The sequence below is a fragment of the Ipomoea triloba genome, chromosome 5, assembly GCF_003576645.1.
Source record: "Ipomoea triloba cultivar NCNSP0323 chromosome 5, ASM357664v1".
Classification (NCBI taxonomy): Eukaryota; Viridiplantae; Streptophyta; class Magnoliopsida; order Solanales; family Convolvulaceae; genus Ipomoea; species Ipomoea triloba.
Genome location: NC_044920.1, coordinates 2,441,294 through 2,464,533, shown reverse-complemented (window position 1 = coordinate 2,464,533; position 23,240 = coordinate 2,441,294). Strand labels below are relative to the sequence as shown.

Here is a 23,240-nt window from a genome sequence, read left to right as displayed (position 1 = left end):
GAGGAGGATGTGAAGAATTGGATGAATCATCTGAAGGTGAGAAACCTACAGGAATTGAAGGATCTCATCAGGTTTAGACATAGTTGTTGGAGATATTTGGTGAGGGACGATAAGAACTAGGGATTTAGAGCCATGCTTTAATACCATGTAAAAAATCCTGAATTATTCTTCTTACTCCTATAATCTCTTAGAGAATAAATTTAGTATCACTCATTACATATATTCTAAAATATATGCATATCAATTTTAATATTTCCACAAATCTGATGGAGTGTGCTTGATAATAGAAATTTTCACTGCCTCTCAACACATATGATAGTAAATCCTATTCTCATTTCTTAGCATTAAACAAACTACATTTCCTTGAATATTATAATATATTTTAATTCATTGTTGTTTGTTCTTCATTCCCTAATTCTTTTATTTAAAAGATCAAGTGAGAGGTCACAAATTCAATTCCCAATAAGGGCATTGGTTCGTTGTGTTTCAGTAGATTGAGAAAGTATGTATGAACAAATACTACATTGTTACAAGAGTCAATAGTATTAAAAAAAAAATCAGATGTCATGAAATGAAGTGCATTTATTTGCTTTAAATTGTCTTCCTCACTGACACATTAAGCTTAATGATATCTTGAATCAAACAATCCAAATTACAGTAAGATGATCCTCCTTCAGTGATGGCTTCTTTTGCCAACTTACCCATATCTTCAACCCTCTTCAACAACTCTCCTTTTCTCTTATCCATCAACTCTCTGATCATATTCTCCACACTACTTCTGTCACACACATCTTTCATGTCCAACCCAACCTTCCACACCTCTCCCACAAACCGACTATTCGTCTGCTGATCCGCGAAGAACGGCCAGCAAATCATAGGCACACCGGCTACTATACTCTCCAGCGTCGAGTTCCATCCACAGTGCGTTAAGAATCCCCCAACTGCAGGGTGTTCCAGCACCTCTTCTTGTGGGGCCCAACCTACCATGTACCCATTTGCTTTTGTGCCCTCTTCAAGCTCCAAAGGAATTGGGGTTTCCCCATCTTTTGCTACAACCAAATCAGGCCTCATAACCCATAAGAATTTCTTCCCACTATTAACTAGACCATACCAAAATTCCATCAATTGTTGTCTGGTAATCACAGAAATGCTTCCAAAGCTCACGTAGATCACTGATTTTGGTTCTTGAGAATCCAGCCATGCGATGCAAGATCTGTCTTCTTGCAAAAGGCTATTGGAGGAGGCTTGTTTGAGTTGCAGTCTGGCCTTGAGACTGGCATGGAGTGGTCCGATTGTGTAAACCTTGGGACAAAAAAGATGGTGTTTTATTGACAGATATTATAAAGTTTACCCTTTTAGTTTTACCATAATCCAGCTTACAAGGTGGACCCAATTGTATAAGGTTCATTTATAATATATTGAAAGTTCATTTTTGAAAAATACTATTCGAATTCTCAAGTTCTACTCTCTATTTTTACTCCCAGACTCAAATTTTTTATTTTGACATTTCATTGGGACCTACACAGTGAATGTAACTTATCATCTCTTGTCACATTAGGGAGTAAAAGTTAGAGAATAGAGATTAAGAGTTCAGAACTCTTCATTTTTAGTATATTGAAGGTTCTTTTTTGGTATATAATTAGAAAAAAAAACTTTCAATATACTAAAAATAAACATTTATCAATAGTTTATATTACAACGGGAACAATGGTCTGAATTAAAAATGAACATTTAGTATACTAAAAATGAACATTTATCAATGGTCTACATTATAAGGTGAACAATGGTCCATAGTATAATTTGAGTTAAGACCAAAGGTAGTATCAAAATGTATAGAATAATGAGGACAATCATAGTAAAGTTAGTCAGACTATTGACTCGGTAACCACAATATTATATAACTTATAAGTTTGACTCTTAGTAGGATGAATTTATTGACTTTCTTCGTTTGAATCGGTCAACAATGCCACTAATTTATTTACTGTGGTCTTTTATTGCTAAGGTCATAATGTGAGGTTTACTTTTTTTTTTTTTTGAAAACCTGAGTACTAAAAAAAATGTATAGAATGATTATTTGTTTGAACATACCTTTGGATATTTGGCTCTAATATGGGATAGGATTGGACCTTCGAGGCCTTCAAAGGTGTTGAGAATGATGGCATGAAGTTGATGGACAAGTTGGGGTTGAGTGCAGACAAGCTTGAACACTGGCCCTGTCATCTCATCTGCCCTACACAAACTTGGAAGGTCTCTTGCCCTCAGGAACCCCTCCATGCCCTTCACCTTTGTCACCAGCGAGTCCATCCCATTCTCTGCATTTCCATTTTCATCCCAATTAGCTTCCAATTATTATACCATGAATCAAGATTCATATTGTATTGTAAACCCTATTATAGTTAATAGTTTCTATACATATAAACAAATAACTTATAATTACTAACCTAACATAATAGTTGCGTACACGTACAGAAACTGTTGCAATGTGTCAACTATAAATACAAAATCTAAATGCAAGCTAGACCTGGTCCGTGATATAATGTGCACATTCCTTTCTTGAAGATTTCAAGAAAGTTAAAAGGAGAGAAAATATTTGCAGCAAGTAATAACCTTTGATTGGCAGCTCGTTGGCTTGGATGAGATCGGGGACGGAGAAGTAAGCCCACAAGGCGGAAGCGCCGATTGTACGGAAATAGTAAACCGGCAAACCCAAATCTCGACTGATATTCAGAGAGATTTCAAGCAAATCGGAGATCAAACAAGTGAACGGCGGCCCGGAATCTCCAGTCCGGGCAATGAGTTCCCTCAAGAACGGCTCGCCGATTTTAACCAGGGAATAAAACATCTCTGCGAGCTCTTCCTGGGAACCCGTGCGGTCCCCATGGATGCCGGCGGGGAAGGTATGGAGGCGGAAACGAGGGCTGAACCGGCCGGAATCGACGTCGGAGTGAGCTAGCAGGCGAGCGTGAGTGTCGGCGGTGAGAAGGAAAGTGACATGGAAGTTGGAAAGATCTAAGAGGTGTGCGAGGTTGAGCATTGAGTTGATATGGCCCTGTAATGGGAAAGGGACGATGAGTATGTGGCCGGAAAACTCCATTAAGAATTCAATTAACCTCGATCTGCAACTAATTCGTCCTCACTCCTCAACCTTTGTGTTTTTTTTTTAATCACTCGATTCTTGAAAAATTATAAGTCAAAGCTGCCGGCCGGCCGGCGGATCCATTTGCATTTACTAAAAAGTCCCAATAAAGAAACAAAGCCGGTTATAGACACTATACTTTATGCTATATTGTGTGTCCAGTATTAATATACTCCATCTGTCATTCTGTCCTCCGTCCGGTTTACTATTCATTCACGACTCAAACCAATTCTTTTTTCATTTACTTTTTTTTTTTGTTAATAATTTTTAAATTTAATTTTTTTTATTTAATAGTAATTTTAATATAATTTCAAAATGTATAAAGTTTATATACTAATATTAAATTTAATATTATAAAAAATTAAATTATATAACAAATAATTTCAGTCAAGTCTGGTTAGTCGAATCAGGCAAATAAAATAGGACGAATTGAGCAATTATTTTTCACTTTTAAAAAAGAGCGGTATGAGACTCTGAGTCCGTGAAATGATTCTTGTACTCGAGACGGATTTGATTTTAAACAACAATAATGATAATGTACTCCGATGGAGTAAAGCTCTCGCCATATGTCATGATTAGATTTATAGAAGATAAATAATAGAAGTTGTAGCGCACCAATGTTTCTAGATGAATCAGAATATGACACTTTAGGGTGTGTTTGGAAACCCGGAAAATGATTTCTGGAAATCATTTTCCGGGTTTCTTTTGTTTGGGAGTGCTTGGAAAATGTGGTCAACGGAAAACAATTTCCGTTGACCAAGGAAAATGGTGCCAATTTTCCGGAAAACAACTTCCAGAAAATTTTCCGGAAATGAGTTATACGCGCAAAACTTGTGGAACCATGGCTAGTGACCGGAAATGGTCCCAAATGGACCACTGGCCATAATGGAAAACTGGTTTCCGGCGGAAACCTGTAGCCCCTTTTTTTTTTTAAATAACATAACTTTAATAGTATAATAATTTTTTTATATTTTAAAATTAATTAAAATGTTTAATTATATAATTCTACCAATTTTCCTATCCATTTTCTAGAAAATGAACCAAACACACAAATACAGTTTTCCAGAATACATCTAAACACCTGAAAATGAAATCATTTTCCGAAAAATGACTTATTTTTTGGAAAATATTTTTCAGAAGTCATTTTTCTGCTTTCCAAACACACCCTAAGCTGAAAGTAAGAAATGGAGTAAAAAATGAGAGTATGTATATTACTCAACAAAAATAAATGTTTTCAAAAAAAAAAAAATACTTCTAGGAATTGGGCCCTCTTCCAACTCCAATGGAATTGGGCTTTCCCCATATATCTTTTGCTGCAACCAAATCAGGCCTCATCACCCATAAGAATTATTTCTGCCCACTATTAACTACCATACCAAAATTTCATCAATTGATGCCTAGTAATCACAGAAATGCTTCCAAAGCTCACGTAGATATAACTGATTTTGGCTTTTGAGAATCCAGCCATGCCATGCAGGATTTGTCTTCTTGCCAGAGGCGGTTAGAGGATGCTTGTTTGAGTTGCAGTCTGGCCTTGAGGCATGCATGGATTGGTCCGATTGTGTAAACCTTCAGACAAAAAAGATGGTGTTTTATTGACTCACTTTATAAAATTTAAATTTTTGGTTAAGACCAAAGGTATATTAAAATGTATGGGATGTGAGAACAATCCCAATAAAGTTGGTCAGTCTGTTTATTAAAAGGTTATAAGTTTGACTTATAGCAATGATTTATTAGCTTTTTTTTTTTTTTTTTTTTTTTTTTTTTTTTTAATTTGGACAACCTAGAAGGGCTTACTTCTTATTTTATGGCCATCTGCCGGCTAGGGTCACAAGACAGAACTAAGTTGGTCAGAGTGTTATCATAATGTTATTGTAACAGAGTCAGTATCACTCAAAAAAAATATTGGATTTAAATCTGGTGTCTTTGTTGTATGAGTTGCAAACATAAATAGTGTCAGAAAAATGAGTATACATTACTTGCACAAATTCAATGCTGAAAATATACCAAAAGAAGTGATAGAGAATGGGCAGAATCATATTATTGACATATCTCTTTCACTTATATCCGGGGGAGGGCTAAGCTAAAGGGAGCCAATGACACTACCTCCAATTTGATTCGTCCAACATAAAAAAAAGACTTAAGGATTGACAAATTCCCCAAGCCAACCAGTGGCGGAGCCAGAAATTTTGTTCAGTGGGGGAAAAATATAGTCAATATAAATTACACATCTCATTATTATTTGATATAGGCGAAAAATAAAATACATCAAAATTTTATAAAAATATTCATAACAAAATGTGAAACATAATTAATTTGATAAAGTAATGCAAATGAAAAAGTGCATTATAAATTACACATCTCATTATTAATTTTTTAAAAAGTTATAGAAAGGTTTGAAGAAGCTGTTTATAAAAAAACACTTATAGTCATAAATATTGTTGGATATAGGCGAAAAATAAAACACATTAAAACTTAATAAAAATATTCATAACAAAATATGAAACATAATTAATTTAATAAAATAATTCATAGAAGACACATTATAAATTACATATCTCAAATATAGTCATAAATATTATTAGATGTATAGACAAAAAATAAAACACATCACAACTTTATAAAAATATGTATAACAAAATATGAAACATAATTAATTTGAAAACATATTATAAATTACATATCTCATTATTAATTTTTGAAACATAACTAATTTGAAAACATATTATAAATTACACATCGCATTATTAATTTTTAAAAAAGATATGTATACATTATTAATTTTTTAGAAGATATGGATACATATTAATTTTAAAAAAAAGATATGTATACATATATAAAAATTTAGTTGACAGCAGCAAGGGGTATGTTCAGATTCGAACACTTAACATTAGCCAAATACGCACATCTACCAACTCAGCTAAGTAACCATTCATTTATATTTATTTGTTTTACTATACTTATATCTAAAACTGACCTATATATACATACTATATATGGGGTAGAGGTGGGGTGAGTGGGGGCAGTTGCCCCCACTATAGCTCCGCCAGTGAAGCCAACTATGGAGGAATCAATCTAAAATCTAGTTTGTATGAAGCTGCGGCAATTGTATTAAATATTTTGCATTTGACAGAATAGAGGGAATTGAAACAGAAAAACTGTTGTTACTAAGCAGAAGCCACCACTTATCGTGATTGAATCGTTGAAGAAGCTAGCAGTATGAGCTAAATAAATGTCTTAGGAATCAAAGATCTTGACTGGTGAGACTCAACCAATTGCTGCCACTCCCTCATCTAGTCATCTCCTATACTTAGCTTCAATACTCCACAATGTTGATGAAGTCACAACAGATGCTGGCCAATTAGATGCAATTTTTTTATCGACTTATCACTTAGCATATACATATTTTTTTTTATATAAATTATAAAATTTAAAAATTACAAAGTTAAGAATTTGGAGTGCCCTGCCTCCCTTAGACCGGTATTATTGGTGGGTTTTTAGCCTTGCTTATAGGCCTATTTTGACAGCTTTAATAGATATAGAATATATTAAAATTTAAGAGTTATTTTTGAACCGAGTTTACCGTAGACCCTGGTAAATGGTATAATTTGCCAGTGGCCAACCTTGCATAGACTAGAAAATCGCCGTTTTTATGTCCAGCTTTTTGCAAGCATATATTCTCTCTGCAATAAGGCGTCAATTATTGTCATTCTGAAATCAGCTCCACCATTGACTCTGCTTTGATTTCGTTGTTGGATAACGCAAGAGATTTAAGCAAAAGGAGTTTTACGGCGGAGAATGGCCGAGATCAAGAGACTAGTCACCGTCGCAGCTCTGCAATTCGCCTGCACGGATGATGTCGCCACCAACGTCGCCACCGCCGAGAGGTCCGAATTTATGATTCGTCTAGTCTTGTGCAGCTTTAAGATGATTGATGTTTATACCGAGATTTGGATTGATGCGTGATTTAGGGCTCATTCCTTAGTGAGTTTATAGTGAAATGATTCTGTTTGGAGAATTGTTATTTATTTATTTATTTTGTGAATTATGTTTTTGAGAGTTGCATTTCGTGGCTCCTTTAACGCAGGTTGGTTAGAGCAGCTCATGAGAAGGGTGCGAATATCATTCTTATACAGGTACGGATTGCTTTTGTTAAGGATACGTTGTTGCTTCGTGTTAAACAATGATGTGTTTACTAGATCTATTTCTTTTGCTAAGCCATTTCTTAACGAGATGATGATGGAGCAGCAGTTACATCATTTATTCATTTTTAGTGCTAAAATCTGATAAACTTTAACTTGGCAACTTGATGTATTATAATTGAGTTTTTTTTTTTTTTTTTTTTTTTTTTTTTTTGTTGGTTAATTTCCTGCTTTTGATGGTCTTACCCTATTCTGGAAAATTGTCTGCTTAAGGTCAGAAGGTCTTCATTCCTTGTACACTTACTCCATGTTTGTCCCTTTGTAGCTAATTCCACTAAATGCTGAGTAGGGATAGACAATAAGCATCAAGGGCAAAGTGAAAATGCCAAAATATGGGCTTAGTGGAAAATAATGGAAATGAAAATGGCAATTTTGGTTGTTGGGTAACTTTGTGAAACAATGGGGGTGTTAACATGGTAATTTTGAAGAATGAGGGTAAGACTATCAAAACTGAACACTATGGATTAAAAATGGCTAAAACTCTATTATAAGTATATAATTCAAACTGTCAAGTCTTTTGAAATTTTATTGGCTTTAGTATCTTTTGCCTCCTAGTTAATTGTATGTTTCTAAGAGTAGGGAATGATTTGTCCTCTTTCCATGCTTTGCTTTTGTCTAAAGTATCGTAGTATATGAATGAGAAGTGGATCTAATACTGGGACATGTATTTTCATTTCACATTGTTTAACTTTTTGGTGAATATATGTAGTGAACAACCTATAAAAGAAAATGAAAAGTGAATTGAAATTGAAAGATGTGCATAGCATGGTATAAGGCTATAATGCTATAGTGTGCGTGAGTGATCTGAGGCATTTGTACTGATTGGTGAATTTAGTTCTGAATGTTATGAACTTAAACAGAGGCTTTGCATAAGCCTTTCTTGCAGTATTTGCTGTAGACTGTTGGATGAGAGTGATCACTCAGTGAAATGAGCTGTTTAAGGAAACATCCTAATTAGGAAATGATCAGGTCAAGCCAAAATCTATAAAAGTTGCAAGATTTAGAAGTGAGCTAAAATGACTAGAGAGGATTAGAAGAGTGACAAAATGGTTAATTGATCTAGTTGAGATCTGGGATAGTGCCTAATTTAATTCCATTTTAAAATTTGTGCAGTGGGAATCTATTTTATATTAAACCTTGAATTCTTATGAATAAAAGGGATATTATATAAATCGTCTTTGCATTTTTCTATGTATGTATGTTTTGAGGTTACCTAAGGGTAGTGATATGTGTGCTTTTTTGGGTCTTTTAAAAACTTATTTAATATTTTTGTAACTTCTTTCTCCTTGTTTTCTATTTCAGGAGTTGTTTGAGGGTTATTACTTTTGTCAAGCACAAAGGGAAGACTACTTTCAAAGAGCAAAACCATACAAGGCACATCCAACAATTCTAAGGTGAAAACTCAAAATTTATCTGGTTTTGTATCTTGTTCAGTTGTTTGGTAATTTTATTATCACAAAATTGCTCAATTGATGATACAGATAAACCAAAATATCCCAGATTTTTATATCAAGATTGTTCAATCCAGCTAGACTTGAGTTTTTCGTGTACATCCTTTACAGGATGCAGGAGCTTGCAAAAGATTTGGGAGTTGTAATTCCAGTTAGCTTCTTTGAGGAGGCAAATAATGCCCATTACAATTCAGTAGTTGTGATTGATGCTGATGGGACTGATCTTGGACTTTATAGAAAATCCCATATTCCTGATGGTCCAGGTAAGTGGTGCGAGACGTACTGTAGGAGTGAAATTTCAAGTCAACTACATAACGAAATTGATTGAATTCCTTCTACTTGGTGTTTTGTAGGTTACCAGGAAAAATTTTACTTTAATCCAGGTGACACTGGCTTTAAGGTAAATTTCTTAAGTTGGTCCTCTGTATAGGTTTAATTGGTTGTGAATTGTAAAAAAGTCTTTAGCATCTATGACTGTGTGATTGAATTTGGGTAACCATTTACACTTAAAATGCACAGGTCTTCGAGACTAAATTTGCAAAAATTGGAGTGGGTGAGAATATATCCTATCTTCATCTTTAAATATTCTTTATGACAATTCGCAAGAAGCTTAGTTAACATTGGTGACCTCCAAAATAATAAAAGTCCAGTCCAAAATGACACTACTATTTTTGTAGGTATTTGCTGGGATCAATGGTTCCCCGAGACAGCTCGAGCTATGGCTCTTCAGGGTGCAGAAATACTGTTGTACCCAACTGCAATTGGTTCTGAACCTCAAGATGACGGACTTGATTCCCGAGAGCACTGGAAGCGAGTGATGCAAGGTCATGCTGGGGCTAACCTAGTAAGCTTTTGAATCATAATATTCTAAAGTTGTCTTAGATAAGTTATTCCATTTGTTACATCTTTCAAAGCTCATTTCTAAGGGAGGATTGCCATTATAACTTGTTGTGAGTTAAGGTACCTCTAGTAGCGTCAAACCGCATTGGGAAGGAGATAATTGAGACAGAGCATGGGAAGAGTGAGATAACATTCTATGGCAATTCCTTTATAGCAGGTATCCCATGAAATGACTAAATGAAGTGTTTATTTGAACAAGGGATTTGACTATTTGAGCTTGCTATTCCAATAATGATTAGGTCCCACAGGAGAAATTGTGGCACTTGCAGATGATAAGGAGGAAGCTGTTCTTGTAGCACAGTTTGATCTGGCCAGTATCAAAAGCAAAAGATGTAGTTGGGGGGTGTTTCGTGATCGGCGCCCGGACTTGTATAAGGTGCTTTTGACATTAGATGGCCGCAATCCATCTCTCTGAACTGAATTCCTCAGTTTCTGCTTTGAGAGAGATGGTTGTAAGGAACTTTTATAACCTCGAAATTTCATCATTTGAATAACTAGATGGTTTAGCTCGTAAGGTGGTATGTCCCTAGAAGAAACCAAGAAGAGATGTTTTGTTGTGGTAAATGACATTCAAGTATCTTCATATTATGATATCAATACTAGCATTTAGCTTCCAAATTTGATCCTCAACTGTTTTTTACATCTAACAGTAAAGTTTGACTCTTAAAACCTCTACCATTTTGTGGGGGTTGGGTGTTAGTATCCTAATGCTCGAAGATGCGAACCTAACTTCAATCTCACACAACACTCTAGAATCTGAGACCAGCTGAAGAACTCGGGAGTCAGGACGATGCCAAAACAGACACCACTTCAACAGGCAAGCGGAAGGAATTTCAAGCCTAATGGATATAATAAGTTAAGTAGACAGGATATGTTTCTACTGACTACTACTCAAACAAGGATATGTTTCTACTAACTACTACTCAAACAAGGTGAACGCCCTAGTGGTAGGCTCTTCTAATCACTACCCAAAATAGAGAAGTTACATAACTCCACTGTTCACTCCTCAATCACAATCTACCCTTAAAAGCTCCTCAATAGTAATGTTAGAGATTTCAGTTGTTTAAAACAATCTATTGCTCCAAATCGTTGGTCTACCAAACAACTAGTTTGGTGTATTGATCATGATCAAAATTTTAAAGTAGCGGATCCGTCAACAACCAAACATGTTCATATTACTTTTGTAAGAGTAAAATGTATTTTCATTAAACAATTTATTTTGGAAGAGAATTATTTTTCAGAGGGAATTATAAAATGTATTTTCATTAAACAATTTATTTTGGAAGAGAATTATTTTTCAGAGGGAATTTAAATAAAGTTTTCTTATTTATCCACTTCTAAAGTAGCAGGCTTGACGGCCATCCAACCAAATGAGCAGCTTTGATGAGCTACTAGTATTTTCTTTGTTTTATTCGTTTTTTTCCATATATTTAAAATAAAATTAAAAACATCACTAAATATAAAAAAGTTCATACAAACTACTCATAGTATCTATTTTTTGGTCCAATTAGTAAGTATATTGATCATACTCTAATCATAAAAATCACCTTTAAGTTCATACTATACTTAAATTCTTATTCACACTTGACTAACTGAATTAAAGAATAAAATGCTGACCAGATTGATTTTTTGATATGAAAAAGTTAGTAATAGACTTCTATTTGATATATATAGTAGACAGGATAAAAGATTATTATTTAATTTAATTTATGGCAATAACTAGAGTTATAAAATTTAATCCATCATACATGATAATATGGCAAAAAACACATACACATAATAATATTATTAATATTATTTTACAAACATTAATTAACCAGAAATGTCGATAGCCTTGACATCAGCCTTCTTGGCCTCCTCCTTGGGCACCGTCACACTCAACACTCCATTCTCCATGCTAGCCTTTATCCCATCCATCTTCACATTCTCCGGCAGCCTGAACCGCCGTAGAAATCTCCCGGAGCTCCTCTCCATCCGGTGCCACGTGTCCGTCTTCTCCTCCTGCTCCCTACTCCTCTCTCCACTAATCTGCAACACTCTCCCATCCTCCACCTCCACCTTCACCTCCTCTTTCTTCAGCCCGGGAAGGTCCGCCGTGAAAACGTGAGCCTCCGGCGTCTCCTTCCAGTCGATCGTCGCGCTGGCGAACCGCGCCGCCTCGCCGGAAACCTCCGGTGCAGAGACTTCGGCGTTAGAGAATGGGAAGTCATAGAAGGGGTCCCAGATTTCGAGGGAGAATGGGTCGAAGACGTTGCTTCGTCGGCCACTGAAGAAGCTTGGAATCAGCGACATTCTTGGGAAAGCGAAATTGCAAGAAGATTTTGGTTAAGAAAGAGCGTTTAAGTGGTTGCTTTAAAGTTTCTGTTGCTTTGTTCGATGATGTGAAAGTTAGAGGACTGATGTGCATTTATAGGGAAAGCGGAGGATGGGAGTGAACGGATGAGCTCATGAGCTTTAGCAATTGGGTCTTTCGTGAAGCTTCGTAAAGTGAATGGTAGAATGAAGAATTATCTAGAATATCGTGGATATTTTGAGATATTTCAACTACTCAAGTCTCAAACATTGTTTATTCATTATTTATGTGAATTAATATCACTTTTGGTCCCTCAATTTTTGAGTTTTATTAATTTTAGTGCACAATTTTAAAATTTGTCCGTGCTTAATTTTGTTATTTTTATTAGTTTTGGTCCTTTCAGCCAAATTGACGACAAAATATTGCCGAATTTTATATTTTAAGGACAAAATCATTATCTCAAAGAAAGATCTTTAATATATAAACAAAAGAAAAATCATATTAAGAGAAAAAAAAAGAGTTTGTCAATCGTCAATGGTATAAATCTCATAGATCTCTGTCGAGTTTCTGCCTGTCTTTCCCATTATTTGCACCAATCAAACACCTATAAATATGATCTTACAGTGATTTTGTTTAGATATTGAAGATCTTTCTTTGGGATAATGATTTTTCCCTTAAAATATAAAATCTGGCAACATTTCGTCGTCAATTTAATCGGAAGGACCAAAATTGATAAAAATAACAAAGTTAGGCATCAAAATTGAAAAAATTTAAAGTTGTGCACCAAAATTTATAAAACTTAAAAGTCGAGGGACCAAAAGTGATATTAATTCTTATTATGTGTTTAGTAATATAGAAAATGGTAGTCATTATCTAAAAATATATACTGAATAAATTACATCTAGTAATTATAATTGGCAAAAGATTGCAAAAGTAAACTAACATATATGTACATAATCTGTTACACATGTTTGGTTAGATAGAAAAAGTTTTCCTTACTTTTGAGTCCGTCTAGTCAATTTGTCGGGAATAGTAGTTGAAAATTTTTAATGGATAAAATGATGAGGGCAATTTAATCTTTTAGTATCAAAATTTCACTTTTGGCCCCTTATCTCCTTCTTTCTCCTCTCTTTAGTGCTCCGCATATCCACTTTCTTTCTCTAGAAATGACTATCTCTACTATGAAGAACATCTTACTACCTCCTAGGTTCTGACTTGGTCTCCAATTAATCTCGAACAAGTGTTTCTGAGCCGCAAGGCAAGTGGCGTCGTTGTCGCTGCCGGAGAAGAACATGCACTAGGATCAACAACCTGAGTCCAACAAGAATGATTTGGCGGAGCCTTGATCATCGAATTCGAATTTTGGTGATGCTGCCGGTGAGCACAATAGCTTGAAGCCTATAATAAAACAAGAGTTAAACACTTAAACCCCAATATAATCGTCGACTATAATGGTTTTACTTGATTTAGTTATAAGTGACTTTTGTACTTAATTTAGTCTTCAACTTTGATGGTTTTACTCAATTTAGTTCTCTATTAAAATTTTTGTTTGTTGGCTGTTAAAACCGAGGTCAACATGGTAATTTCTCCTCTCTCTTCTTTTTGGTCAGATTACCATCCTGTTTGAGTAATCCATCTGTTTGAGCAAGAACATATAGATTTACACAATTATATTGCATACTAAAGACAAAATAAAATTTATGAAATTAAAAATCCAATTAGAATATGTTTAGTCAATACAGCTCATGCTTAGTCAATTTAACTAAAGATGTTTAGTTAATTACACAGGAAGACCACTTAGCCAATGTTTAGTTAATTACACAATAAGAGATTTTCATGCTTAGCCAATTTAACAGGAATAAATTTTGAGGAGAGACAAACACGGGAGATTTTTCATTCTCGACATAACATTACCATGCAAACACAAACATATGATTTGAGGTCGAATTTGAAAAATTTTTGTGCATTGGTGAAATTGTGAAGAAGGTGGAGTACTCCCCCCATTAACAAGGTTCAAGCTTTTGTTAAAAATTAAAATCCTAGAGAACTGTGGTAATGCTAAAAAGAAACTACTAATTGTTTACATGTTAAGAAACTACTTCTAAGGTTCAAGTATGATTTCTTTGTGCATTTGCTTCTAGTTCTTTGTCTCGTATCCCATTGATAAGCAGTACCAATTTGTCAATGGTTGGATAAGGTAAACTTTTAGATTTCTAGGGCTTGGAGAAAATAAGGGAAGAGAATGGGGAATTTGACCATCGATGAAGAAGGGGGAGGGATAATTATGGAGAGGAGGGTAATTTGACCAAAAAAAAGAGGAGGGAGAGGAAATGATTATGTTGATTCTACTTTTAAACGTCAACAAAAGAAATTGTTAACATAAGACTAAATTGCATAAAACTATCAAAGTCTATGGCTAAATTAAGTACAAAAAGTCACTTAGTACTAAATGGAGTAAAACCACTACTTGATATATTAACTCAATAAAACAAATTAAAAAAAGACCGATATAATATCTTTCCAGAATCGCAATTATAATTTTTAATGATATATTTTTAAACATTAATTTTAATTATAAAAAATAAAACTAAATTGAAAAAATTAAGACGAGAATATAAGGGTGTCTTAAATGCATGTTGCTTCGTGCACCTGGTCCGTAACATAATGTAATTAGGGAATGTACTGTTTACCAAAGAGGAAGACATCTACAATGTTCCAGATAAACATCATATGACGAATCGAAATATCTCAAAATATCCACCATATTCTACATAATTTTTTCTTCTAACTTTCCCTTCTCGAAACTTCAAGAAAGACCCAGTCCCGAAATCCCCTGCATTCACTGCCCTATAAATACACATTAGTCCCTCAATTTCCACACCATCCAACAAAGCAACAGAAATTTGGAAACAATTACTCAAACGCTCTTTTCTTTCACCAAGATCAATAGAATGTCGCTGATTCCGAGCTTCTTCGGTGGCCGACGAAGCAACGTCTTCGACCCATTCTCCCTCGAAATCTGGGACCCCTTCTACGACTTCCCATTCTCTAACGCCGCTGTCTCTTCACCGGAGGTTTCCGGCGAGGCGGCGCGGTTCGCCAGCGCGAGGATCGACTGGAAGGAGACGCCGGAGGCGCACGTTTTCACGGCGGACCTTCCCGGGCTGAAGAAAGAGGAGGTGAAGGTGGAGGTGGAGGGAGGGAGAGTGCTGCAGATCAGTGGAGAGAGGAGTAGGGAGCAGGAGGAGAAGACGGACACGTGGCACCGGATGGAGAGGAGCTCCGGGAGGTTTCTCCGGCGGTTCAGGCTGCCGGAGAATGTGAAGATGGATGGGATAAAGGCTAGCATGGAGAATGGGGTGTTGAGTGTGAGGGTGCCCAAGGAGGAGGCCAAGAAGGCTGATGTTAAGGCTATCGACATTTCTGGTTAATTAATTAATGTTTAATTAATTAATGTTTATGTAGTTATATGTGTGTGTCTTATCATTATTACGGAGTATTATTTTTTTCTGTGTGTTCATGTCAATTAGACAATACTGTATTATTATGTATGATGGATTAAAATTGTAATTTCAGTTAATGTTTTAAATTAAATAAACAGGAAAAAAAATTTTTCCAAAAGGTTAATCCTCAAGTACAAGGGTCGTACCTCCAGACACAGACAAAGTATCTGGGAGGATATAAATAATGAAAAATTATTTAAACACATAGACTAGACAAGGGTCGTACCTCCAGACAAAGCATCTGGGAGGATATAAATCATGAAAAATTATTTAAACACATATACTAGATACTTGCCTACTGCGCACAAGAATATTTAAATTTTATTTTTATTTTGACTAGGGTTGGCCATGGCCATGTTGGGCCAATTAAGGCGACCGATAAGGCCCCAATTTTATTTTATTTTATTTTTAAATATTTTATGTATAGTTCAATATTTTTTTTACTTGCATTGATAAATATTTTTTTAAAATAATCTATATAACAGTTTTAATTGTAAATGATAATAAAATTTTAGAAGTAATTGACACCGAAATTTAGGTGAATAAATTTGTATTTAAATATGTACGGAAATATCACTAATTTTAAATTAAATTTTAAAATGTATTTTTCTTTGTTAAATTTTATGCATTATATTTTAAAAAAAATTTATTACTTTTTTACTTTTGTCATAAAATACAATAACTTGAAGTCTGAATTTGGACTTAATTACCTTAGTTATAGAGATTTTCTAAATCTTCTAAGACTTCTATCTTTATATTTCATAGGTCTTTTTAGATAATATTTCTTAATTTTATAAATAGATATCTCTTTGTATATTATAATGAAATCTAAATGTTAAAAAAATCTCGCTTCCCCTATATTCTTGTCTCTTTATTATTATCTTTATGTTTTTCGTTTTAGTATATTATATTTAATTAGATTGCATTTAATTAGATTGCATCTCGAAACAAAAATAGCGAAGGTCCAAATTAAAATATTAGACAGTGTCCATATTTTTAATAGAACGGTCCTGATTTTGACTATTGTATATGTATCAAATTTGGTTCTTGACTATTAATATTTTCAAAGAGTTAATTACTGATTTGGTCCCTCGACTATTGGGATTTCATCACTTTGGTCCTCGACAATTTTTCTTGCCCAATTAAGTCCTCGACTTTGAAGAAATTAACTAATTTGGTCCTCCGTTTATTTTACCATTTGATATCCGTTAAATCGGAACCAAATTGGTAATTTTTATTATAGTCAAGGGACCATTTTTGTAACACCCCCAATTTCTAATACAGGGTTAAATATAAATAAACAACAATTCTTGCTAACCATTTGGAAAATAAATACGGAAGCGAAACTAAAACTTAAACTATGGGGTGCTATGCCGCGCTTGGGCTAGAATCTAAACCCAAACGCACAGGCTACAAGGATTTCTATCTACAAATTTAATTACAACCAATCCTTCATTCTAAACCATATCTAACTACAACATCAATTCAATTTATACTATAACCAAAGCTCGGGTACAAGTTCTACGCCACGCTCTCACTAGCCACAAGTCCAAGTCCTGAAAACAATTAAGGTTTGGGAAAACAAGAGATAAAAGGATTAGCAAAAAAATGTTAAGTAAGCTCTACCCCGCCCTGTAAAGTAAGTACATATATATACTTTTGAAAATAGCTATACTTTGTAAATATATTTTGGAACCATTCAATAAAAGAGTTTGACTCATACCAAAGATACATAGTAAAAATACTTCCCAAAATAGTTTTCCATACATTACTTAAGTATTTAAAGATAACACACACACTACTCAAAGTACCAATAGGTTCATATAAGTAATAGTACTTATTATAATATCTCTCGATCACCACTCATTTCAAAACATAACCTTCCCAAATATCATTTGTAAGATGTACATATAAGTACGGAGGAATTCAATTCCAGCTTTACTCAAGAATATCATAATATAGATAGGGGGGAATTCATAATCATAAAGCATAGCTCATCATATAAGCATTTCCAGTATAGATATTCTCAAAGTCATTCTCAAATATCAATGGGTAGTTCAACTCTCATTCTCAAGTATCAATATAGCATAATAATACATAAGTGGAGGTATCCAACAATTCTTAGTTCATAGATAAATCACCAAGTAAAATATAAGTATGGAGGTACTCAAATCACCGATAGGAGGATAGGAACGGAGCTTACCTCCACTACCGAACCTTGGTTTGTAAGAAGTTTATAAATTAGAACAGAAGCATTTTTGTAATGTGGTGCACTGTCATAATATAAATTCTTTAGCAATTAATATAGTTTTTAGTTTCTTCAGAATTGGTCCTGGGTCATTTTGGTTTGTAAGACTCAAAACAATTTTGTGAAACATAAAAGTAAGATTTAAAATGTTTAATTCATTTAAAGTGGATCTTGATGAGCTTAATTGGGAAGTTATGGTGTATGTTAAAAATTTCAAATTTTGGACATAGAGTTTTGATTTGTTGTCTAAGTTGTTGATTCTTTTTTATGTGACTATCTTTTGGCTATTTTAATGAGTGGGAGCGCGCGATAGACGTATCAACTCCAAGCTCTTAGCTATTAGGGACCATACAATGTATTCTTTTGTATAATTTGGATCGTTTTCTCTTTTCAGTTGTGCATATATATGTTATTTTGAGAAACATTCCTTAGGACCTAAGTTGGAGAATTAAAATGCATGTGCAAAGAAGATATTACTTTGTCAAATAGAAGACATATCACGCTATGATGTGTTTTGTTCTTATTTATGTGGTGTAAGTTGACTAGATCCATTCAGTAATTTGGTTGACTAGGGTTTGTCTTGTCATCATCAACCACTATGTCTGGCCTATAGGCTATATAAAGCTTGTATAGATGGGATACTGGACATACATTTTATTGCACCTAAAGTTATGGTACTCATACTGTTCAGAATAATACCAATACATCATCGAAGGTTCTTAGTCAAGTATGTGGCCAAACGACTAACACTCTGTAGGTCTACCATTCAAGAAACAACACAACAAAATCCATCAACTATAGCGGGAGATCGATCAACACTGCTTCTGCTCCTGCTACTACAAGGTTAGATTTCTCGTACATTCTATTCGGTATCATTAGACTATATTTCAGTCTAATACAATGAACCTAAGAGCATCCTCAATAGTGGAGTTTTTTTTAATGGTTTTTGAGGAGATTTTGTAAGAGTGATTAGAAAATAGAAGATGGTAGGAAAGAGAACAAAGAAACTAATAATAAAACAAAAGTTGATTTAAAAAAATGAAAGTAAAACAACACTTTTAACGCGCCCAGCACTGCACGTGCTTGCAGATGGTACAATATTATTCGAGATGAGTCCCACATCTCTGCAAAAACCCCTCATTTGCAGGACACTATCACATTCTCTCTCTTCCGAGGTGGCAAAAAACTCTTCAAAAATTGTAATAAAGTGACTAATAGAATGCTCATTAAATCACCATTAAAAGTAACAATATCGCCTTTTTAAATCAAACAACAATAAAGACAATATGGTACAATCAATCAATAAGATCAAGAATGTGATTCAAGTACCATATGAACATAATTACAGTATCACATGTTGCCCTGGGACACCAATTCGTAATAAAGGCAGTTTCTCATTTTTCATTTTGGCCCACCTAATAATAAATGTAAAGCATTTATAAATAATACACACATATATATATTAGAAATGATATGAGAACCAATCTCTGACTCCATGATAACTTATCCCATCCATTAAAAAATTATAGATATATAGATGAGATTAAATGTGAATTAAAAAAGAGCATGTACACATATTAGTTAAATAGTTTACATAATTGACAAAAAATTCAATTGAAATATATAGTGTCTAATTTACCTCATCTTGCAATTTTGTAAAACTTATATAGGTCAATTCACATGAGATCCCACAACATCACCATTATTTTGACATGAGCTCAAGATTAGAAATGACAAAGGGAGCCAGGCATCCAAATCAAGTATTTGATCAATGACAACACATGCAATTGTCCGGCAACATGTCACTATTGACCGATATAATTGTTACATATGCAACAACGTCATCCTTCTTCATTCCAAAGTTAACAACTTTAATTTAATCTCAAGCTTTTGACATTTTATTCCGTGCATATGTTTAAAGTTTGTAATAATTATAAAAATGATATATCATTTCTCATTTTCCTCATATATGTGTGTATGTGTCTAATCAAAAGGACACTAGAGAGTAGAGAATAGAGACAAATAAGTGATGACTCATGCAGTGAAAGATGGTAATAGAGAAAACGACAAAAGAGGAAAAGCAATGTCTTGTGGAGGCCCTATGGACGTACTACATACTGAAGCATGCAGGTAAGGACGATGTGATTAAAATGGAACAAATTAAAATCCAGTGGGAAATTAACCAGCACATTTTACAGTGTCTTCCTCGCTCATAGATTCATTAAGCTTAATGATATCTTGAATCAGACAATCAAAATTGCAGTAAGATGATCCTCCTTCACTGATAGCTTCTTTTGCTAACTTAACCATATTTTCAGCCCTCTCCAAGAACTCACCCTTCCTCTTCTCCATCAATTCTCTGATTAATTTCTCCACACTGCTTCTATCACACACATCTTTCATGTCCATTCCTAGCTTCCAAACCTCTCCCACAAACCGACTATTTGTCTGTTGATCGGCAAAAAATGGCCAGCAAATCATAGGCACCCCGGCGGCTATACTTTCCAGTGTAGAGTTCCATCCAGAATGAGTTAAAAACCCTCCGACAGCGGGATGGTCCAGGACGGCCTCTTGTGGGGCCCAACCTATAATGTACCCATTTGCTTTTGTGCCCTCTTCTAGCTCTGAAGGAATTGGGGTTTCCTCATCTTTCCCTGCAACCAAATCAGGCCTCATAACCCACAAGAATTTCTTCCCACTATTAACCAGACCATACCAGAACTCCATCAATTGCTGCCTTGTAAGCACAGAGATGCTTCCAAAGCTCACGTAGATCACTGATTTTGGCTCTTGTGAGTCCAACCAAGCCATGCAGGTCTCATCTTCTTGCAAAAGGCTGTTTGAGTGGGTGGATTTTGAAGCTAGGGTGGCCTTGACACGGGCATGGAGTGGTCCGATTGTGTAAACTTTAGGACATTTGGTTCTGATTTGGGATAGTATTGGTCCCTCCAGGTCTTCGAAAGTGTTGAGTATGAGCGCTCGAGCTTTAACCGCACGCCGGGTTTCGGTATAGATAATTCTTGTCGGGCCTTCTTCCTCGTATCTGCAACAGGATGGAAGATCTCTAGCCCTCAGAAAATCTTCCATGCCCTTCACCTTTGTTATTGATGATTCCAATCCATTCTCTGCATGCATAAGAGTGTCTATTAGGATCACGAGCTTACCACTATTGCACATGATGCTGGAATTGGCCTTAACTGTCCAACAATTCTCTTCCAACATCAGGCTGCATTTATCACTGGGTCACGTGGTGTTGGACTTGGCCCTTACCGGCCTCCGCCCAACATCAGTCAACCTTAACTGCTCTTCTTGAGACTTATATTACATTTTAAAATCAAATGCTTACCACTAAGCTAAAACTAATAAGTAGTAGAGAGAGACAATTTTATTTTTTTATATAGTCAAGTTGAATTTAGTCCTTAATTTACCAGTCTCATCCAATCATCCCCTAATCACATGGTGCTGCACTTAGTTCTTACCAACCTCAGTCTAGATCAAATCTACGTGAAAAACTGAGATTTGTTAAAGAATTGAAGAAGAGGAAGAACAAACCTTTGATGGGTAGCTCACCGGCTTCGAAGAGATCAGGCAAGGAGAAGTAAGCCCAGAAGCCGCAGGCGCTGATTACACAGAAATAGTAAACCGGAAGATTGAAAGATTGTTCGCTAACCTCTAAGGCGATGCTAAGCACTAAATCCGAGATGAAGCAGGTGAAGGGCAGGCCGGAATCGCGATTCTGGGCTATATATTGCTTCAAGAATGGCTTCCCTATTGTGTGCAGGGAGTGATAGAGCTCTAAGGCTCCTTCCTTTGAATCGATACCACCGTCATAGATTCCGGGAGGGAAGCTCTGGAGGCGGAAACGGGGGCTGAAACGGCCGGAGTCGACGTCGGTGAGAGCCAGAAGGCGAGCGTGAATGTTGGAGGAGACAAAGAAAGTGATATGGAAGTTGGCAAGATCTAAAAGGTGGGCAAGTTTGAGCATGGAGTTGACATGGCCCTGTGCTGGATAAGGGAAAATCAGTATGTGACCAATACACTCCACCTTAGCCATTTAGGGTTCTCTGCCACTCATAGCACATTCCTCTTTGTTTCAAATCCAATTTATAGCTTAATTTTTTTCTAAGTAACCCGGTAAATTCAAATCCACTACTCAATGGACACCATTGAGTATGTAAATTCCCTCCTTGCGACCTTAGCCGAAAAAAGACTACTAACAAATCAACTCAAATCAAGTAGGTCAATTCAGTAAGTTGCTTCTTCGTCAATAGTTTGGCTAGGATTGCCCCTATTTATAGCTCAATTTAATGCTAGGGCGGCTTGGATTAGATCTATTAAAAGTTAATAGCAGTTGGAGTCCTTTAAGTATAGTTATTTTGTTATGTTTATTCTTAACTTTTTAGTTAACCATACATAGTTCGTTAACTTTCAAATTTTAACTAGTTGTGGTCATTCCGTTTGTTTTAGCCATCTAGGCCCTCTAAAGTAAGGACAAAGTCGTCCTTTCAGTCTAATTAAGACTAAGCATGGTGGTGTCACTATACTTGGAGGATCCTAGTTGACATTAATTCTTTATATATATATATATATATATATAAATCTGCTCAAATCTAGCCGCGCCTTCCCTCGCAGCCGGTGCAGTATACACCACTATGTATTCAAATATAAACCACTTAATATTAGAAATTACACAACAATGAAAATACAAAAAACAACAAAAAAACACACAACACACCCAAAATAATGCATCATAACTATCCTGCCCCTAATTGTGCATTTATTTATACTATTATTTTTAGACTAAGTATTTAGACTATCATTTTTACAAAATTGCAAACATTTATTTTAGTGACAATTATAAACAACCTTTCATATATTATCTTGCATTCATATACTTTGAATTACCAATTTAAATAAACAAATTCAACATTCAATTACATATATGCATGAACATCTCATATATAATTTTGACTCATTTCCATTTTTGGTCCTATTGTTATTGGAGCATTGTCAATTTTAGTCCACTTCATTAATTTTTGCCACATTGCGGCCAGTCTTATTTAGTCCTTGCCAATTTTAGTCCACCGTTAAAATTTTCGTTAAATGACGACCGTCCAAAACAGGGATATTTTTGGTTTTTTCATTCTTTGGTCATCTCCTTGACCTTTTGTATTGTTTTTCCTTACACATTTTCATCCAATGAAGAAGTCCGACGAAAGCCATGTGAGCCACATTACAAAGCCATGACATTCGCCGGACCTCTTCATTGGATGAAATGTGTAAGGAAAACCACTGCAAAGGGCAAATGAGATGATCAAAGCATGAAAAGACCAAAATAATACAAGGTTAATTTTCTCAGACATTCTATTCAGTATCATTAGACTATATTTAATTTAGATCTAATAATACAATGAACCTAAGAGCATCCACAATAGTGGAGTATTTTTTTTTTTGGAGGAATTTTTGTAAGAGTAGTTAGGAAAGAGGAGATGGAAGGAAAGAGAGAG

At 35.0% G+C, this 23,240-nt stretch overlaps 5 protein-coding genes across 5 annotated transcripts; 2 read left to right on the top strand and 3 right to left on the bottom strand.

Moving 5' to 3' along the window:
* Window positions 1–564: 564 nt before the first annotated feature.
* On the bottom strand, window positions 565–3,260 carry LOC116019350 (7-deoxyloganetic acid glucosyltransferase-like). Its single transcript, XM_031259523.1, has 3 exons — window positions 2,608–3,260; window positions 2,089–2,312; window positions 565–1,302 (listed from the first exon to the last, which is right to left on the bottom strand). The coding sequence occupies exons 1-3, from the start codon at window positions 3,092–3,094 to the stop codon at window positions 592–594; spliced, it is 1,422 nt and encodes a 473-aa protein (XP_031115383.1). The 5' UTR covers window positions 3,095–3,260; the 3' UTR covers window positions 565–591.
* A 3,508-nt stretch (window positions 3,261–6,768) lies between these two features.
* LOC116019255 (N-carbamoylputrescine amidase) lies at window positions 6,769–10,310 on the top strand. Its single transcript, XM_031259404.1, has 9 exons — window positions 6,769–7,023; window positions 7,224–7,272; window positions 8,641–8,732; window positions 8,901–9,052; window positions 9,143–9,189; window positions 9,309–9,342; window positions 9,467–9,633; window positions 9,750–9,846; window positions 9,929–10,310. Exons 1-9 carry the CDS (start codon window positions 6,935–6,937, stop codon window positions 10,102–10,104), a joined length of 903 nt encoding a protein of 300 aa, XP_031115264.1. The 5' UTR covers window positions 6,769–6,934; the 3' UTR covers window positions 10,105–10,310.
* A 1,146-nt stretch (window positions 10,311–11,456) lies between these two features.
* Window positions 11,457–12,166, bottom strand: LOC116019075 (18.1 kDa class I heat shock protein-like). The gene has a single exon (XM_031259159.1). It carries the CDS (start codon window positions 11,979–11,981, stop codon window positions 11,502–11,504), a length of 480 nt encoding a protein of 159 aa, XP_031115019.1. The 5' UTR covers window positions 11,982–12,166; the 3' UTR covers window positions 11,457–11,501.
* A 2,685-nt stretch (window positions 12,167–14,851) lies between these two features.
* Window positions 14,852–15,603, top strand: LOC116019074 (17.3 kDa class I heat shock protein-like). The gene has a single exon (XM_031259158.1). The coding sequence runs from the start codon at window positions 14,934–14,936 to the stop codon at window positions 15,411–15,413; it is 480 nt and encodes a 159-aa protein (XP_031115018.1). The 5' UTR covers window positions 14,852–14,933; the 3' UTR covers window positions 15,414–15,603.
* Window positions 15,604–19,746: 4,143 nt separating this feature from the next.
* On the bottom strand, window positions 19,747–21,813 carry LOC116019063 (7-deoxyloganetic acid glucosyltransferase-like). Its single transcript, XM_031259138.1, has 2 exons — window positions 21,286–21,813; window positions 19,747–20,858 (listed from the first exon to the last, which is right to left on the bottom strand). Exons 1-2 carry the CDS (start codon window positions 21,785–21,787, stop codon window positions 19,912–19,914), a joined length of 1,449 nt encoding a protein of 482 aa, XP_031114998.1. The 5' UTR covers window positions 21,788–21,813; the 3' UTR covers window positions 19,747–19,911.
* Window positions 21,814–23,240: the final 1,427 nt, after the last annotated feature.

Excerpts from the sequence above, each read along its gene's own strand:
- LOC116019063 (XM_031259138.1), bottom strand. The coding sequence starts at position 21,787 with ATGGCTAAGGTGGAGTGTATTGGTCACATACTGATTTTCCCTTATCCA. Across the intron at positions 20,859-21,285 it reads CGGTGAGCTACCCATCAAAG|AGAATGGATTGGAATCATCA; the intron begins GTTTGTTCTTCC and ends TTATGCATGCAG.
- LOC116019255 (XM_031259404.1), top strand. The coding sequence starts at position 6,935 with ATGGCCGAGATCAAGAGACTAGTCACCGTCGCAGCTCTGCAATTCGCC. Across the intron at positions 7,024-7,223 it reads AACGTCGCCACCGCCGAGAG|GTTGGTTAGAGCAGCTCATG; the intron begins GTCCGAATTTAT and ends CCTTTAACGCAG. Across the intron at positions 9,847-9,928 it reads TGGCAATTCCTTTATAGCAG|GTCCCACAGGAGAAATTGTG; the intron begins GTATCCCATGAA and ends AATAATGATTAG.
- LOC116019075 (XM_031259159.1), bottom strand. The coding sequence starts at position 11,981 with ATGTCGCTGATTCCAAGCTTCTTCAGTGGCCGACGAAGCAACGTCTTC.
- LOC116019350 (XM_031259523.1), bottom strand. The coding sequence starts at position 3,094 with ATGGAGTTTTCCGGCCACATACTCATCGTCCCTTTCCCATTACAGGGC. Across the intron at positions 2,313-2,607 it reads CAACGAGCTGCCAATCAAAG|AGAATGGGATGGACTCGCTG; the intron begins GTTATTACTTGC and ends ATGGAAATGCAG. Across the intron at positions 1,303-2,088 it reads TTAGAGCCAAATATCCAAAG|GTTTACACAATCGGACCACT; the intron begins GTATGTTCAAAC and ends TTTTGTCCCAAG.
- LOC116019074 (XM_031259158.1), top strand. The coding sequence starts at position 14,934 with ATGTCGCTGATTCCGAGCTTCTTCGGTGGCCGACGAAGCAACGTCTTC.